The sequence below is a fragment of the Accipiter gentilis genome, chromosome W (assembly GCF_929443795.1).
Source record: "Accipiter gentilis chromosome W, bAccGen1.1, whole genome shotgun sequence".
Lineage (NCBI taxonomy): Eukaryota > Metazoa > Chordata > Aves > Accipitriformes > Accipitridae > Astur > Astur gentilis.
The window spans coordinates 29514411-29532994 of record NC_064918.1 but is presented as its reverse complement, the minus strand read 5'-3'; the positions used below and the strand labels follow the sequence as shown (position 1 = coordinate 29532994).

At 45.0% G+C, this 18584-nt stretch overlaps 2 protein-coding genes across 4 annotated transcripts in view; one reads left to right on the top strand and one right to left on the bottom strand.

The window, feature by feature from the left end:
• The window catches only part of LOC126035453 (sorting nexin-2-like), a 110642-nt gene extending 100358 nt beyond the window's left edge, over positions 1-10284 (bottom strand). For all 3 annotated transcript variants that reach the window (XM_049794053.1, XM_049794054.1, XM_049794055.1), the window contains exons 1-2: positions 10161-10284; positions 7574-7691 (exon numbers count right to left, since the gene is read on the bottom strand). In XM_049794053.1, the coding sequence (XP_049650010.1) occupies positions 7574-7691; positions 10161-10268 (226 nt within the window). In that variant the 5' untranslated portion in view covers positions 10269-10284. The remainder of the gene's footprint in view (positions 1-7573; positions 7692-10160) is intronic.
• LOC126035493 (uncharacterized) overlaps positions 1-18584 on the top strand; it is a 145252-nt gene that overhangs the window by 85616 nt on the left and 41052 nt on the right. The window lies entirely within an intron of this gene.

The window sequence follows — 18584 nt, the reverse complement described above, 5'->3', positions numbered from 1 at the left end:
GGTTTTCTGGCAGGACTTGAGACCCCGTGGGGGACCCATGCTGGAGCAGTCTGTTCCTGAAGGACTGCACCCCGTGGAAGGGACCCATGCTGGAGCATTTTGTGAAGAACTGCAGGGAAGGACCCATGTTGGAGGAGTTCGTGGAGGACTGTCTCCTGCGGGAGGGACCTCACGCTGGAGTGTGATGAGTCCTGCCCCTGAGGAGGATGAAGCGGCAGAAATAACGTGTGATGAACTGACCGTAAACCCCATTCGCCATCCCCCTGCGCCACTGGGGGGGTAGGTAGAGAATCCAGGAGTGAAGTTGTGCCCGGGAAGAAGGGAGGGGTGGAGGGAAGGTGTTCTGAGATTTGGTTTTATTTCTCATTACCCTATTCTGGTTGATCGGTAATAAATAGAGTTAATTTTCCCCAAGTTGAGTCTGTTTTGCCCGTGACAGTAATTGGTGAGCGATCTCTCCTGTCCTTATCTTGACCCACGAGCCCTTTTATATTTTCTCTCCCCTGTCCAGCTGAGGATGGGGGAGTGATAGAACGGCTTTGGTGGGTACCTGGTGTTCAGCCAGGGTCAACCCGCCACAAGAGGGGAACATTGCCACCAAAGATGAGGAAAAGGCTGAGGTACTTAATGCCTTCTTTGCCTCAGTCTTTAATAGTGACACCAGTTATCCTCAGGGTAATCAGCCCCCTGAGCTGGAAGACAGGGACGGAGAGCAGAATATACCCCCCATAATCCAGGAGGAAGCATTTAATGACCTGCTATGCCACCTGGACACTCACAAGTCTATGGGACCAGATGGGACCCATCCGAGAGTACTGAGGGAGCTGGCGAAGGAGCTTGCCAAGCCACTCTCCATCATTTATCAGCAGTCCTGGTCAACAGGGGAGGTCCCAGACAACTGGAGGCTTGCCAATGTGATGCCCATTTACAAGAAGGGTCGGTGGGAGGGTCCAGGGAACCACAGGCCTGTCAGCCTGACCTCGGTACCAGGGAAGATTATGGAGCGGTTCATCTTGAGTGCGCTCACGTGGCGTGTGCAGGACAACCAGGGGATCAGGCCCGGCCAGCATGGGTTCATGAAAGGCAGGTCCTGCTTGACCAACCTGATCTCCTTCTACGACCAGGTGACCCGTCCAGTGGATGAGGGGAAGGCTGTGGATGTTGTCTACCTGGACTTCAGCAAGGCCTTTGACGCTGTCTCTCACAGCATACTCCTTGAGAAGCTGGCGGCTCATGGCTTAGACAGGTGTACTCTTCGCTGGGTAAAAAACTGGCTGGATGGACGAGCCCAGGGAGTTGTGGTGAACGGAGTTAAATCCAGTTGGCGGCCGGTCACAAGTGGTGTTCCCCAGGGCTCAGTTTTGGGACCATTTCTCTTTAATATCTATCAATGATCTGGACGAGGGGATCGAGTGCACCCTCAGTAAGTTTGCAGGCGACACCAAGTTGGGAGGGAGGGTTCATCTGCTCGAGGGTAGGAAGGCTCTACAGAGGGATCTGGACAGGCTGGATCGATGGGCCGAGGCTAATCGTATGAGGTTCAACAAGGCCAAGTGCCGGGTCCTGCACTTGGGTCACAACAATCCCATGCGGCACTACAGGGTTGGGGAAGACCGGCTTGAAAGCTGCCTGACAGAAAAAGACCTGGGGGTGCTGGCTGACAGCCGGCTGAATATGAGCGAGCAGTGTGCCCAGGTGGCCAAGGCAGCCAACGGCATCCTGGCTTGCATCAGAAATAGTGTGGCCATCAGGAGCAGGGAAGTGATCATCCCCCTGTACTCGGCACTGGTGAGGCTGCACCTTGAGTACTGTGTTCGGTTTTGGGCCCCTCAATACAGGAAAGACATTGAGGTGCTGGAGCGTGTCCAGAGAAGGGCAACCAAGTTGGTGAAGGGCCTGGAGCACAAGTCTCATGAGGAGCGGCTGAGGGAACTGGGGTTGTTTAGTCTGGAGAGGAGGAGGCTGAGGGGAGACCTTATCGCTCTCTACAACTACCTGAAAGGAGGTTGTAGCGAGGTGGGTACTGGTCTCTTCTACCAAGTAACTAGTGATAGGACGAGAGGAAATGGCCTCAAGTTGCGCCAGGGGAGGTTTAGATTGGATATTAGGAAAAATGTCTTTACTGAAAGGGTTGTCAGGCATTGTAACAGGCTGCCCAGGGAAGTGGTTGAGTCACCATCCCTGGAGGTATTCAAAAAATGCGTAGACGTGGCACTTCAGGGCATGGTTTAGTGTGCATGGTGGTGTTGGGTTGACGGTTGGACTTGATGATCTTAGAGGTCTTTTCCAAACTTAATGATTCTATTCTATTCTAATTGATGTCCGAATCGAGACCAGTGATGAGTGGCATTCCTCAGGGGTCGGTATTGCGACTGGCACTGTTTAACATCTTTGTCGGCAACATGGACAGTGGGATTGCGTCCATCCTCAGCAAGTTTGCCGACGACACCAAGCTGTGTGGTGCGGTCGACACACTGGAGGGAAGGGCTGCCATCCAGAGGGCCCTTGACAGGCTTGAGAGGTGGGCCCGTGCTAGCCTCGTGAAGTTCAACAAGGCCAAGTGCAAGGTCCTGTACATGGGTCGGGGCAATCCCAAGCACAAATACAGGCTGGGCCATAAGTGGACTGAGAGCAGCCCTGCGGAGAAGGGCTTGGGGGTATTAGTGGATGAAAAACTGAATGTGAGCCAGCAATGGGCACTCGCAGCCCAGAAAGCCGATCTCATCCTGGGCTGCATCAAAAGCAGCGTGACCAGCATGTTGAGGGAGGTGATTCTCCCCCTCTACTCTGCTCTCGTGAGACCCCACCTGGAGTACTGTGTTCAGCTCCATGGCCCCCAACATAAGAAGGACATGGACCTGTTGGAGTGAGTCCAGAGGAGGGCCGCAAAGATGGTCAGAGGGGCTTGAGCACCTCTTCTATGACGACAGGCTGAGAGACGTGGGGCTGTTCAGCCTGGAGAAGAGAAGGCTCCACGGAGACCTTATAGCAGCCTTCCAGTACCTAAAGGGGGCCTACAGGAAAGCTGGAGAGGGACTTTTTACAAGGGCATGTAGTGATAGGATAAGAGGTAATGGCTTTAAACTGAAAGAGGGTAGATTTAGATTAGATATAAGGAAGAAATTCTTCACTATGAGGGTGGTGAGGACAGGTTGCCCAGAGAGGTTGTGAATGCCCCCTCCCTGGAAGTGTTCAAGGCCAGGCGGGATGGAGCTTTGAGGAACCTGGTCTAGTGGAAGGTATCCCTGCCCGTGGCAGGGGGGGTTGGAACTAGACGATCTTTAAGGTCCCTTCCAACCCAAACCCTTCTACGATTCTATGATCCTAACAGAACTGGGAGAAACTACTATGCCCAAGTCAGAACCCATGATTCTTACGATTATAATAGGAGGGCTAAGAATAATCTTAATGAAAACATAAATAATATTAACAGGACAGTCAGCCACCAATAAGGCTTTCTTCTGACTTCAAAACTGTAGGTTCAAATGCCTTTGCGTGTTTCTTTCTTCCAGAACAGACCTGGAACTGAATAACCAGCTTCTAAAAAGCAGCCAGGTGTCTACACAACTACTCTGATTAGACATTTCACATGACAACAGCCTGACAGACACTATTAGCTAGAACTTTTGCTGTTCAACTCGGCTTCAAGTACATGTTTTGTTTGCTCCACAGAATTAGCATCATCTTTTCTGTATGAACTCTGAGAAATAAAGGCCTAAATGAAATCTACCTGGATCTGAAGCTAAAAAAACCCAACAACAACAAACAAACAAACATGTTCACTTTTCCCCAGAAGCTAGATGCTTGCATGAGAGGATCCATTCCTAAAACACATAAAAAGCAATCTTTTACCAGACTAGAGAAGTAGAAAAAAATGTTATTTTTCTGAAAAAAGTGACAGAGCACTGATATAATTTCACAGCCTTACTCTCATCACCTATGAGCACTAGAAGCAGAAGGCATAGCTATTTCCTGCACAGGCAGTCCATGACACATTTCTTCAGCTTCAGCTATACATTGAACTTAAGGCCAACATTTTAGAACAGTCATTCAAGATTTAGTTCTTAACTCTCTATAAGTTTATGGATGACCAGGTTTTAAGATAGCAATCATCTGAACAGATGTTCCTACAGTATTCTCTTGACCAAAAAAACCCACAAACAAAAAACCAACATTATCATCCACCTCCGCCCCTGCCCCTGCCTGGAATTGGGAGCTTTGCAGAAAAAATTTTTTACTTTTAGCCTAAGGGAAAAAGTTCTTAAATGGTTTTAGCAAGATAGTTTTCTTATTTGCAGAACTGAGAATCACAACACTAATAAATGGAACAGCAAAGTTTACAGGTCTCCAGTAACAGATGGGAAAAAAAAAAAAAAAAATCTCATTTTCTTCCACCTTCATAACTCAGCTTAACAGTTCAGCCAAAGCACTTATGATTCATTAGAGATGACGTAAGGAATATCTAGAACCAGTTTATTGCAGATATACCTATACCTTATAGCTGTCCTAAAAATACAGTAGCAAAGAGGTTTTAAGTATAGTCAAAAAAGCCTACAAAAATTCCAGATTCTGAACTGCATTAAGACAGTACAGGACATTTTCTAATTTGTTCTCTCTCGCCTCCTTTTCCATTAGGTTGCATTATTAGACAAACAATGAAAAAGATTTATCAAGCCTACAGTAGCTAGAGAGGAATATCACCACATTTTTACAAATAAGTCTGCAAAACTACATTTTTTTTAATGCCCCCCAAAAGTCAGAGTCCCTCCTTTCAGGAGCCATTCATAGGACTTCCTTTTACCTGGGTTTTATAGTGTCCAATAATTCAACGTGAAGGACCAACACAAGCTAAGAAGTTGTGAAACTTCATTCTCTTCCTCTCCAGTTAACTGTCCCTATAATCTTTGTAAAGATAAGATTTCTTTGGAATTTCAGCATATTGGGGGAAAAAAGTTGCATTCATTTTTTATTTTTTTAAAACTTGAGTGTTGCTTTCATACAAAAAAAGGCTCACGCAATCAAGCTGAAAGCAAGGAAATAGATATCTCATGTAGCCTTCTCACACTGTTTCTGTTCGTCGCAAATCAGTGTCAGAAAGGCTGGATGACCATCTCTGTCTAGCAAAACAGTGCTAAGGAAAAAAAAAGTTATCCTCGTGAGTACATAACACTGATACACAAATTATACATTGTTTTTGAGAACACATATGCTGACAGTGATACAAAGTTAGAAGTTCATCACTAGGACAGAACTGTATTATGCAAAATTCCTGTTTAGAACAGGCTATTGTTAAAGATGTCGTGTTTCTGCAAGTTGTGTTAGGCTCTATAAATCAGTCTTTTTTTTCCCTATTTGAGAGTTTGTACTAGCCTTGGTCTGTATATGAACTGACCTTTTAAAAATCACTTTTAGTTGTATTAGACCTATAGCACGTCAGATGCTTTCACAGCTGAATGCTGCTTGCGTTTAAAAAAATGTCTTCCATAGTAAAACTTAAACTCATTAAGTCATTTCTCTGTCTTTTCTCAGCGTTCCATTCACTTGCAACGATCTGGCTGCTAACATGTTACTTCTGTCTGGATCCCATCGATATTTAGTCCAGCCACCTTTTTTCTTAATTTAATATTTTCCAGCCAAAGGACAATCTGCTTTCCTAAAACATCTGTTCCAGATGGCCCTCCAGCTACAAAAAACTGGCTTTATATACTGAAGCTATATAACCAAATTTAAAATAAAGCTTTCTTGTACTATTAAAGTGTTCCCAGTCTTTGTAGGTCATAAGATCAGGTAATATAAATACAAAACTACTAGGATTATCACTGAATTCTTAATTATTCTCCATTTCTCTTAAGACTGTTTTAGAGAGTTTGCAAACTAATCAATAGATTTGCTTATGACACTGTTAGAATGCAAGTTCAAATATATGCAAATATAAGTTTGATAAGTTGAGAACAAAGGTAATGGGCACATATATACACTTATCTATATAAAGCACCTCAGAACTAAATGCTATAAACTTTATTTAAAAATAATTACATCAGGGTGCAAATAAAGATAAGATTAGGAGTGTATTCAGAGCAGACTGCCAACTGACTCGCTAATAGGAAAAGTGTTAGCACTGAGAAGAAGCATTTAGAACCATCTTTTGACACACAATATATTCTAAACATTACATCTCCTTTCCTGAATAGTAAATGCTCCTACATCTGTAAATGTGACAGCAACCACAATCCATGTTAGGAAAAACAGACTGTAGAAAACCAACATCAAAGTAGTGACTGACCAAGGATTAAAAATAAGTGTCATTGATTACTTTTCAAAACTTTCATACATCTCTCTCCAAAACATCCAGTACTGCCAAATATTAGAGACCAACTCTTACACTAGTGAAATGCCAGGACTGATCCCATATGTCAGTTTCTCATCTTTTTATTATAATAATAAAGTCTTTTAATAAGTAGAAATACCCTCCAGCTTGCAATATGATCTGAATTATCAGTCTTCATAATTGGAAAAAAGGACTGGGACAGCTATAAATGGTTATACAGTAGAAAACAAGGCTTTAACTCGCCTCATGTTTTTACACGTACACAAAGTTGAATATTATTACATAACAAGACATGCCATATTACCATCAGCAGAACAAGTTATTAACTAGCTAACACTGCCACACTATGCAGCGACAGTACATATCACAGAGAAACCTGTATTTAGTAATCAAACTTAACTAAAGCTAGAGTCCCACAAGAAAAAATCCTGTACATCACTGTCAAGATCTTAAGACATTTAAATTTAACTTTTCTATCAAATAAGCTTCTCAAAGTGCCATTACTTCAGTATGTAATTCTTAATAGTTCCGTTACAAAAATATGTCAAGAGTGTAATAAAGTGCTTACTGCTGAGACGACAACACACAAATTTGGTGAAAAAAATCCCCAATTTTAATTTACTATTGAAATTTAAACAAGACTCATCTACCCCTAAAGAGAAGTCACATATCACTTTATTTTCACTAATAAGCAAGATTAAGTCTTCTACTTGCAGTTCAAAAAGAAAAGGCTACACTTCAAAACGGTTTTATAGTAATATTCAACCAGTAGCTAGATGTGTTAACAACAGTAGAACAAACTTTGCGCAAAGAACCTCAGCTGTTTTTCCTTTTATAGTATGTCACTTTTCTTGCAAATTATTTCAAGTTCATAAATTTGACAGTATATTGCAGAAGATCATAGGACTTCAATTAAATAGGTGATCATTGAATCCAATAAAGAATGATCGACAAAGACTAGTGATACTCCTAATATCCAAAGGAAAACATTACTTAATGAATTTTCCAGAAAGTAAGTCTTCAACAGGTTGAACAATGGTATAAGATTTACAACAATATTAAATTGCTTAAGCTTAAAATCAGAGTTTCCATTGCAAGGGTACTGCTTCATATTTCCTTACAGACATGGAAATTACCTTTTACAGCATAAAAAGATTTTCCTCCTCCTCCTCACAAAAGCACACCCCTTTAAGTCCAAGAGGAAAAGAGTCTATGCAGCTACATTAGAAGAAAAAAAGCAGTTACCAGCAAAAAGGTCTTCTCGATCATCATCTGGCATGACTTCTGCTGGCTTTGGACCATTAAAGTTTGTGCTGAGGTCTTCTGCAGGAAGACTTGCTGGCTCTGGAGATGAAGGACTTGACTGTTAAAGAAAAAAAAAAAAAAAGTGAAATAGCAGAGAACCAGCTGACACATATCAGTATATAAGTAGTATATATGTATTGCAATAAACTTTCTTTCATTGCAAAGAAACAAAGCAAGATGTACAGAAAGGAAGCCCAGTAAGCTGTTTCCATTTCCTACTCCTAGTGGGATAACAATGAACAAAGGATACAAAATAGTCAGCAGCTCTTTTCATTTCTGTCAGGAAAAAAAGTAAATAACTTTCCTCAAGTTTAATTTACATGAAAAACTGCTACAGAAATATCTAGAATAAGTTTGTTAGCATTCTGAATGTAGTTTGATTACGAAGGTCCTTTTGGAAAGGCTTATATTTAGATTTTGTTTAGTAATTTCTTCTATGTAGAAAAAATGTCTCCAAGCACTCCATAGTAGTTTTTCAGAGATTAAGTGAACAAGTTAGCTCCATTCAAACAATACACAGCTGCTTGCAGCCATAAGAAATTTCAAAAAGTTTCATTTATTTTTACTGTTCATAATATACATGAAATTTATATTTTGTTGGAACAAAGTTAGGCGAGTTAACAAAATCTCCTCTTATAAAACAAATGCTAACACTGAAACCATTTAGAAGAATTATTAGCAATCTTACAGCTTTTCCACTGCTTAGCTTAGCCAAATTATAGGTAAAAACACAACAGCATGTCTTCTGTGAGGTGCAAAAAGAATGAAAGCAAGAAAAAAAGGAAAAGAAAAAAAAAGGAGGGGGGCAAGAACAGAAATTAATCACAAAAAAATCAAGGGGACAGCTCCAAGATTAAAACAGTTTTGGAACCCTCTCAAAGCACCATAACCTTCACATAAATTGGCTTTGGACCTCACTGTCGCCTGCCACGCTCTCCTCTCTAGTTAATCAGCAAACAAACATATGATCAGGATTAAGTCAGCTCTGGTTTTAATAGAGCTGCCATTGCCATTTAGAAACAGCTACTTCATTAATATTATAGGACTACAACACCACTACAACACTCAAATACATAAGTTTAATTAGACCCACACCATGACATAATCATTCTTCTCTGGACTAAGGTGCCCTGTACGCTTAAGTTAAACAATCTAGCTTTAAGCTAGGGAGAAGTTCAAACTCAATCTTCGTAATCTCTTCCTTCCAAATTTGCTAGAAATTCACAAGAGCGGGGTTCTTTCCTAAGCACTCTAGTTGATTAAAAGTAAAAAAAAGCTTTGTCTTCAAAGTTTCTCTAAGCAGTGAGGCTTCCCTTTGCTACTTTACTTTTTTCCAAATAAACTGACTACAAAAACAAAGCGGCACAACAGAACTGTCAACCAAACCACTCAATACAGAGAAAGTGCATTTCTTCACCAGTTTTTCCAGCTATAGAAGTTTTCAGTAACTATTTTTAATCATTAAGATGAGGACTTTTCATTGTTAGACTGTGGTTTAGGCATTAATTCTATCACATCTCTTGGAGGTCTAATTCAAGAGCACATCAATAAAGAAATTATGTTTTATTGCAGTTTTTCTGAAATTACAAAACAAGACTCCAATTATACACACTGTACCACACACAGATGTACAGAAGTCTATTAAAATAGTTCTTGACAACTGCAGGTTCACAAATCACATCATTTGTTATTCCTTCACAGTATTTTTCCACAGATTTTTTTTTTTTTGCAGAATTGCACAAATTATCTATAAAAAGAAAAAAAAAACTTTTAAAGCTACTTCAGAGAAGGCAAGTGTCTTTAAAAAACACATTTAAGAGCCTCTTTACTTACTGACCTTTTTAAAGACAGACAACAGTCGGAGCAAAACAAAGAAACACGCACTGATCCTATTACTGTAAAGGTCAGGGACAGGAAACTTCAGGAAAAGAGGAACACAAACAGTTTTCTTTTTAAATGCATAACTGTGTACAGGGAGAACAAAGTTTTTCCTAAGAGACTAGTACAGGCGAAACATGGCCATGACTTAGAAAAAAGTTCCCACTTTAATGAACACATGAGCATTTTTCAGAACTGGGAAGTATTTACACACTCAGTTGTAGTGGGGTTTTTTTATTAGATTCCTGGCATGGAAAGCAAGAGTGGTTTATAGATGTATTCACCACACATTTTTAGATCTTTCAGACTCTTAATTTCTCTGAACCATTGCAGGTGTGATACTTGGAGAAAGACTTTTCCGTGTTTTGTTTTGTTTTTTTTTACAGGAGAAAGACTTAGCTGAGGGCCTCGGAGGGCCCCCTGGTGAGGTGACTCTCCCCGAGCCGCCGCTCCCAGAGAACAGAGCGGCGAGGGCCGCAGCTCGAGGCCGAGATGGGGGTGGGAAGGGAGCCCCGGTAGTCAGGGAGGGCCTGATGGGCGCCAGCACCATCACGCTCCACCGCAAGGGTCTGGGCAACGGCTGAGCCCTGCAGTAATAGACTGCGCCAGGGAAGGAGAGAGGGCGGCTGCAGGACGAGCGGGCTCTCACCTCCAAAGTGGACACGGGGCTAGCAAAGACGTTCTTGCCATCCTCCAGCACCTCGAATTCGACGGGCCGTACACCCGCCAATAGCGGAAGCCGTCTCTCCGCCGCCATCTTCCCCTCCAGCCTGGGTCACAAGCCCCAGCCTCCTGCTCTCACGTGACACCCCAACCCCCGCCTCCTCGCGCCACGTGATTGGAAGAGCTAGGAAAGGAGGCGGGAGGAAAAGGGGTAGTAGGCGCGCCTGCATCACTACAGCTCGCACATTATTAACAGTACGTCACTGCATGCAACTTGCCCAGCTTTTGGTTTCTCTTCCCTTCCTATGAAAGGAGACAGCTGTAGGTGCACCATGTTAGGGCATCTAGATAAGTCGAGAAGCTGGATGTTTGCTGGTAGCTGTGACTTGAAATTGTTACTGTGATAAAATACTTTAATAAGGCTGGTCATTTTTGTTTAAATCCAACAAAGTCTTCCTTCTCATAAAACACAAAGTCTGTGCCCCAAAATGTAATGAACGGGTTAACTTTGTTCATGAAATCGCACATGGGGGTAGAGACATTCTCCACAATTACCCCTAAAAGTCTTACTGCTAATCTTGACCTTTGATCCGTGTATTTTAGATAAAAGTTGTAGCCCTTGTTCAAAGCAGAATAGAATCAATTCGGCCAATGGTGTTAAAACAACAATATGATAATTTACTTACATACTAATCGGGAAGGGGGAAGACACACATTGTGATTAAACGAATGCTTTGTGTAAAAAAAAAAAAAAAAAAAAAAAGAAAACAAAAAAAAAACCCAAAAAACCCCCAAGTGCTTAAATGTTGCATAAAAGTCACGAGGAAAAATAACAAATATAACTTACTAGATAAGGAAGAGAAAGACAACAGCTATAATTTACTAGATGAGGGGATTAACTCTACCACGACTACATATCTCCACAACAAAAGACATTCTACATCAAAAAGACACTTCCCCTTGAGAAGATGGGCCGAATCCGCCCAATAATGAACCTACACGAGCAAAGGAAAAAAGAGAGAAACAAGACAAGGTGAAGATTGACAAGGGAGGGGTGCATAAACTGTATAAAAGGAATGTAACTATAACAGAAAGTTGCGAGCTTTTGGCGGAGCACTGCCTGCCCGGCCGCCCAGCGCTGTTTTGCTCTTTTATCGCTTGCTAATAAATTCGACCTTTTTTATTCACTACAAATTGGCTCCTCCAATTTGTCACAAGTGTCTATAACACAAAATGTTTGTATTTTATGAATCTCATCCATATATATGGTTGTTACTGTCACAAAACTTTTGAAACTGCCCTGTGCCAACTAAGGAGAGAAGCTAGGACACAAAGTATAGAATTACAAGAGTAATTCTTTTATTCATGCACATGAGGTGTCCCATTCAAATTGGGGCACCCCAAATGCGGTTTTACACGTGGTTCTTATATGTTTCAAGCATTTAGTTACAACATGATTTGACTAATCATTACTTAACACACACACTGCTGTTTTGCAAAGCAACTATAATTATATGGCATAATTCTAAAATTCTGGAGATGGCTGAACACCTGCCTGCGATGGGAAGTAGTGAATGAGTTCCTTGTTTTGCTTTGCTTGTAAGCGCAGCTTCTGCTTTACCTATTAAACTGTCTTTATCTCAACCCACGAGTTTTCTCACTTTTACCCTTCCGGTTCTCTCTCCCATCCCACCACGGGGGAAGTGAGCGAGCGGCTGTGTGGGGCTTAATTGCTGGCTGGGGTAAAACCATGACAGTCCTTCTTGGTGCCTAATGTGGGGCTCGAAGGGTTCAAGATAATGACAAATTTGATTGGAATGTGCTAGATGGAATTTATAGCTGTTATTGCTGTTTAGCTATTAATTGACAGGCTCCTGTGCTTGCCACAGGGCTTGCTTGCCTTACTGTAAATTAAAGTCTAGTGCTTGTTAGTGGCTGCTTTTTGCTTTCGCTGCTTGCTGTACTGCTTATCATCTTATTCTGCAGTACCTGGGAACATTTTGATAACAGCAATGGTGACGTGCCTGGGCTGGCAGATGGCCAGGGCATCGCTGCTGTTTCTGTGCTGCTGTACTGGACAGGATGGAACTCCAGTGTGAAGTCGAGTCGAAGGGACTGTGACCTATGGATCAGTCCACGCAGGAGCAGGACACCCCAAAGTGTCTGTGATCGTGCATATGTCCACGCCAGAGCAGGTGCATCTCGAAACGTCTGTGCCGCAGCAGGTATACCTCTGAAGGGATTATGGCCCAAGGATAAGTCCACGCTGGAGAAGGCACACCTCGAAGCATCTGTGGCTGTGGATAAGTCTATGCTGTAGCAGGTACACCTTGAAGCATTCGTGGCTGTGCATGAGGTCATGCTGGAGCACCTCAAAGCGTGTGGCCATGGATAAACCCACGACGGAGCAGGTACACCCCTGGAGGGACTGCAGCCATAGGTTAAGGCTATGTTGGAGCAGGTTTACTTCTGAAGGGACTGTGGCTGTGGGTAAGGCCATGCTGGAGCAGTTATATTTCTGAAGGCATTGCGGCCCATGGAGAAGGCCATGCTGGAACAAGTGCACCTCAAAGTGGCTGTGGCTGTGGATAAGTCTATGCCACAGCAGGTATAGCCCTGGAGAGACTGTGGCTCAGATAAGGCTCCCCTCAGAGCAGGTACACCCCTAAGGGACTGCAGTCTGTGGATAAGTGCAAGCCAGAGCAGAGGCAAGGGTAGGAGTTCATTGCAATGTTAAACCCAATGGTCTGGTCCAAAGGGACCAGAGGTGGAGATTGTAACGCAAATACTTTTAAACTGTTGTAACCCATGATTTCAGTTGCATGTTCTAGGAATTACTATAGCAGGAACCGCCTGAACCAGTGGAGGACAAGCCTTACAAGAAGCAGTGCGAGTGCAGCAGTCACCCGACCAGAGCTGGCTTTGGTGCCCAATAACTCCATGAAAGACACCACCTCTCCTGTCCTGAGTGACCACCATAACAGATGGAGCCCAAAGTCATGGACTAAATGAACTCAATGGACATTTTGTGGACTTTTGTGGACATTTTATGGACATTTGTCGTGGTTTCAACCCGGCTGGTAACAAAGGACCACGCAGCCGCTCGCTCACTCCTCCGCCCCCCTCCCGTGGGATAGGGAGGAGAATTGGAGGAGAGAAAAGGAAAAAAAACTGGAACCTCGAGGGTTGAGATAAAGGCAGTTTACTGGGACAAACACAAAGAGATTACAACAACAACAACAGCACTAATGAAAAAGCATACAAAAAGTGATGCACAGTGCAACTGCTCACCACCTGGGACCTGACGCTCCGCCACTTCCCCCACCGAAAACAGAGACCACCCCCCGGCCCGCTCCCCATTTATATACTGAGCATGATGTCACATGGTATGGAATAGCTCCTTGGCTAGTTCAGGTCAGCTGCCCCGGCTATGCCCCCACCTCCCAGGTTCCTGTAAAAATTAACTCTATCCCAGCTGAACCCAGGACATTATCCACCCCTTATTCTATACCATCTACATCATGCCCAGATCTTACATTTTTTTCCCAATCAACCACTACAACTTTCCTTGTCTTATATATAAGTATATGGACTCCACCCCCCGACCTCGCACACACACACACACATGGTGTTCCTTTAGCCTATGGGCTATCCCTCTAATGTGTCCATCAATTTTGGGGCTCTATCTGTTGTAACACTTCTTCAGGATAAGAGAGAGATGGTATGAGATGTTGGGTTGTTGTACGCTGCCTCTGGAACTTGTGGCTAGTACATTTGGTGCAACTCATGCCCTTGGTCTGCAGGTCGAAGATGTTGATCTTGAGGAAATTGCTGGGTGCCAGTTCAGGTTCTATCGCTGTTGTACTTGGCTCAGTTTCAAAAGTCCATCCTGTAGTCATTTGGATAATTCTCACAATAATACCCTTGATATGGCATATAGACACTATAGATACAATGACATGCATTGGCAGGTTATTTAGCAGTTAAATATAATACAGTCCAATTCACCGGCTATTCTCTCCCAAAATCAAATCTCCCTGAGGTACACATTGAACCTCCTCATTCTTCTGCATCACCCACCAGGTGTACCCAGGTCCTTGAGCAAAAACAACCCCTTGAATGGGTTTGCCTCTGCTTGAGGGAGGACTAACCCAGACTGTCTTTCCTAACATACTCCTCATGCGCACTACAGGGACTTTATCCCCTTCTACAGTATGTGGAAGTCTTGGTTGGGCGGGGCCAGCCCGATTGGCAGATCCTCTAGTATTAACTAACCAGGTGGATTTTGTTAAATGTGTATCCCAATGCTTGAAAGTTCCACCCCCCATCGCTCTCAATGTAGTTTTCAGCAGTCCATTGTACCGTTCAATTTTTCCGGAGGCTGGTGCGTGATAAGGGATGTGATACACCCACTCAATGCCATGTTCTTTGGCCCAGGTGTCTACGAGGTTGTTTCGGAAGTGAGTCCCGTTGTCCGACTCGATTCTTTCTGGGGTGCCGTGTTGCCATAAAATTTTCTCTTCAAGGCCCAGGATAGTGTTCTGGGCAGTGGCATGGGACACAGGGTATGTTTCCAGCCACCCAGTGGTTGCTTCCACCATTGTAAGCACATGGCACTTGCCTTGGCGTGTTCGTGGGAGTGTGATATAGTCAATCTGCCAGGCCTCCCACTGTTTATATTTCAGCCATCGCCCTCCATGCGACAGGGGTTTTTGCCGCTTGGCTTGTTTAATTGCAGCACATGTTTCACATTCATGGATGACCTGTGCGATAGTGTCCATGGTCAAGTCCACCTCTCGATCTCGAACCCATCTATATGTTGCATCTCTTCCCTGATGGCCTGAGGTATCGTGGGCCCACTGAGCCATAACTAGCTCACCCCTACGTTGCCAGTCCAGGTCCACCTGAGACACTTCAATCTTGGCGGCCTGATCTGCCTGGTGGTTGTTTTGATGTTCTTCAGTGGCTCGACTCTTGGGTACATGAGCATCTACGTGACGTACTTTTACCACTAGCTTCTCTATCCGAACAGCGATATCTTGCCACAGTGCGGCAGCCCAGATGGGTTTACCTCTGTGCTGCCAATTGCCCTTCTTCCATTGCTGTAGCCACCCCCATAGGGCATTTGCCACCATCCATGAGTCAGTATAGAGATAGAGCACTGGCCACTTTTCTCCTTCAGCAATGTCTAACGCTAGCTGGATGGCTTTCACCTCTGCAAACTGACTCGATTCACCTTCTCCTTCAGCAGTTTCTGCGACTAGTCGTGTAGGACTCCATACAGCAGCCTTCCACCTTCGATATTTTCCCACAATGCGACAGGACCCATCAGTGAACAGGGCATATTGCCTCTCATTTTCTGGGAGTTTATTATACAGTGGGGCTTCTTCAGCCCGTGTCACATCTTTCTCTGGCGACATTCCAAAATCTTTGCCTTCTGGCCAGTCCGTGATCACTTCTAACATTCCTGGGCGACTGGGGTTTCCTATGCGAGCTCGCTGTGTGATCAGTGCAATCCACTTACTCCACGTGGCGTCAGTCACGTGATGCGTAGAGGAAACTTTCCCTTTGAACATCCAGCCCAGCACTGGCAGTCGGGGTGCTAAGAAGAGCTGTGTTTCAGTACCAACCACTTCTGAGGCGGCTCGAACTCCTTCATATGCTGCCAAGACCTCTTTTTCATTTGGAGTATAGCGAGCCTCGCATCCTCGATATCCCCGACTCCAAAACCCCAGAGGTCGGCCACGGGTCTCCCCAGGTGCTTTCTGCCAAAGGCTCCAGGTAGGGCCATTCTCCCCAGTTGCAGTGTAGAGCATATTTTTAATATCTTGTCCTGTCCGGACTGGCCCAAGAGCTACTGCGTGAACAATCTCCTGCTTAATATGTTCAAAGGCTTGTCGTTGCTCAGGCCCCCATTTAAAATCGTTCTTCTTCCGAGTAACTTGGTAGAGAGGGCTTACAATTTGACTGTAATTTGGAATATGCATTCTCTAAAAACCCACAACACCTAAGAAAGCCTGTGTTTCCTTTTTATTAGTCGGTGAGGACATAGCTGCTATTTTGTTGATGACGTCCACAGGGATCTGACGACGCCCATCTTGCCATTTTACTCCTAAGAACTGGATCTCCTGCGCAGGTCCCTTGACCTTACTTTCTTTTATGGCAAAACCAGCCTTCAAAAGGATTTGGATTATTTTCTTCCCTTTCTCAAAAACTTCTTCTGACGTGTTGCCCCATACGATGATGTCATCAATATATTGCAGGTGCTCTGGAGCTTCACCTTTTTCTAGTGCAGCCTGGATCAGTCCATGACAAATGGTGGGGCTGTGTTTCCACCCCTGGGGCAGTCGATTCCAGGTGTACTGGACGCCCCTCCAAGTGAAAGCAAACTGAGGCCTGCACTCCGCTGCCAAAGGAATGGAGAAAAATGCATTAGCAATGTCAAGTGTGGCATACCACTTAGCTGCCTTTGATTCCAGTTCATATTGAAGCTCTAACATATCTGGCACAGCAGCGCTCAGCGGTGCCGTGACTTCATTCAGCCCACGATAATCTACTGTTAGTCGCCATTCCCCACTCGATTTCTGCACGGGCCATATGGGACTATTAAAGGGTGAGTGAGTCTTGCTGATCACTCCTTCGCTCTCCAATTGGCAAATCAGCTTATGGATGGGGATCAGGGAGTCTCGGTTGGTGCGATATTGTCGCCGGTGCACCGTCGTGGTAGCAATTGGCACCTGTTGTTCTTCAACCTTCAGCAACCTCACAACCGAAGGGTCTTGGGAGAGACCCGGCAGGGTAGACAGCTGTTCAATCTCCTCCGTCTCCAATGCAGCTATACCAAAGGCCCAACGGTACCCTTTTGGGTCCTTGAAATACCCCCTTGTATTGGTTTTGTTTGGCAAGGTTTTGGTAGCGGGGGGGGGTTACAGGGGTGGCTTCTGTAAGAAACTGCTGGAAGCTTCCCCTGTGTTCGAGAGAGAGCGAGCCCATATTAGCCGGCTCTGAGACGGATCCGCCGCCGGCCAAGGCCGAGCCAATCAGTGATAGTGGTAACGCCTCTGTGATAACATTTTTAAGAAGGAAAAAAAGTTGGGACGGAGAGAAACGGCAGTCAGAGAGAGGAGTGACAACATGTAAGAGAAACAAGCCTGCGGACACCAAGGTCAGTGAAGAAGGAGGGGGAGGAGATGCTCCAGGCGCCGGAGCGAAGATTCCCCTGCAGCCCGTGGTGAAGACCCTGGTGAGGCAGGCTGTCCCCCTGCAGTCCAGGGAGGTCCACGGTGGAGCAGATATCCACCTGTAGCCCGTGGAGGACCCCACGCCGGAGCAGGTGGGTTCCCGAAGGAGGCTGTGACCCCGTGGGAACCCCGCGCTGGAGCAGGCTCCTGGCAGGACCTGCGGATCTGTGGAGAGAGGAGCCCACGGAGCAGGCTTTCTGGCAGGACTTGTGACCCCGTGGGGGACCCGCGCTGGAGCAGTGTGCTCCTGAAGGACTGCACACCGTGGAATGGACCCATGCTGGAGCAGTTCGTGAAGAACTGCAGCCCGTGGGAATGGCCCACGTTGGAGGAGTTCGTGGAGGACTGTCTCCCGTGGGTGGGACCCCACGCTGGAGCAGGGGAAGAGTGTGATCAGCCCTAGTCCTGAGGAGGTGAAGCGGCAGAAAATAACGTGTGATGACCATAAACCCCATCCCTGTCCCCCTGTGCCGCTGGGGGGGCTTGGTGGTGAAATCCGGGAGGGTAGTTGTGCCCGGGAAGAACGGAGGGGTGGTGGGAAGGTGTTCTGAGATTTCATTTTACTTCTCATTACCTTGCTCTGGTTGATTTGTAATAAATTGAGTATGTTTTGCAAATTGAGTCTGTTTTGCCCGTGACGGTAATAGTGAATGATCTCTCCTGTCCTTATCTCGACCCGCGAGCCTTTGTTATATTTTCTCTCCCCTATCCAGCTGAGGATGGGGGAGTGATAGAAAAGCTTTGGTGGGCAGCTGGTGTTCAGCCAGGGTTAACCCATCACACCCCTCCTGAGATAATCTATACCAAGGATGCACGGGGCCTCTGGGCCAGTTGCAATGGGGTGTTTTATGCCACTCATTCCCGGTTAGACTCATTTCAGCTTCCAATACGGTTAGCTCTTGGGATCCCCCTGTCACACCAGAGATACAGATGGGTTCTGCCCCTTTATAACTTGATGGCATTAGGGTACATTGTGCACCAGTGTCCACTAGAGCCTTATATTCCTGTGGGTCTGATGTGCCAGGCCATCGAATCCACACTGTCCAGTAGACTCGGTTGTCCCTCTCCTCCACCTGGCTGGAGGCAGGGCCCCTCTAATCGTGGTTAGAATATCCGTTACTCACTTTCTGCACACGTAAATCAGAAGTCCCTTCAAGGGGATCAGAAAT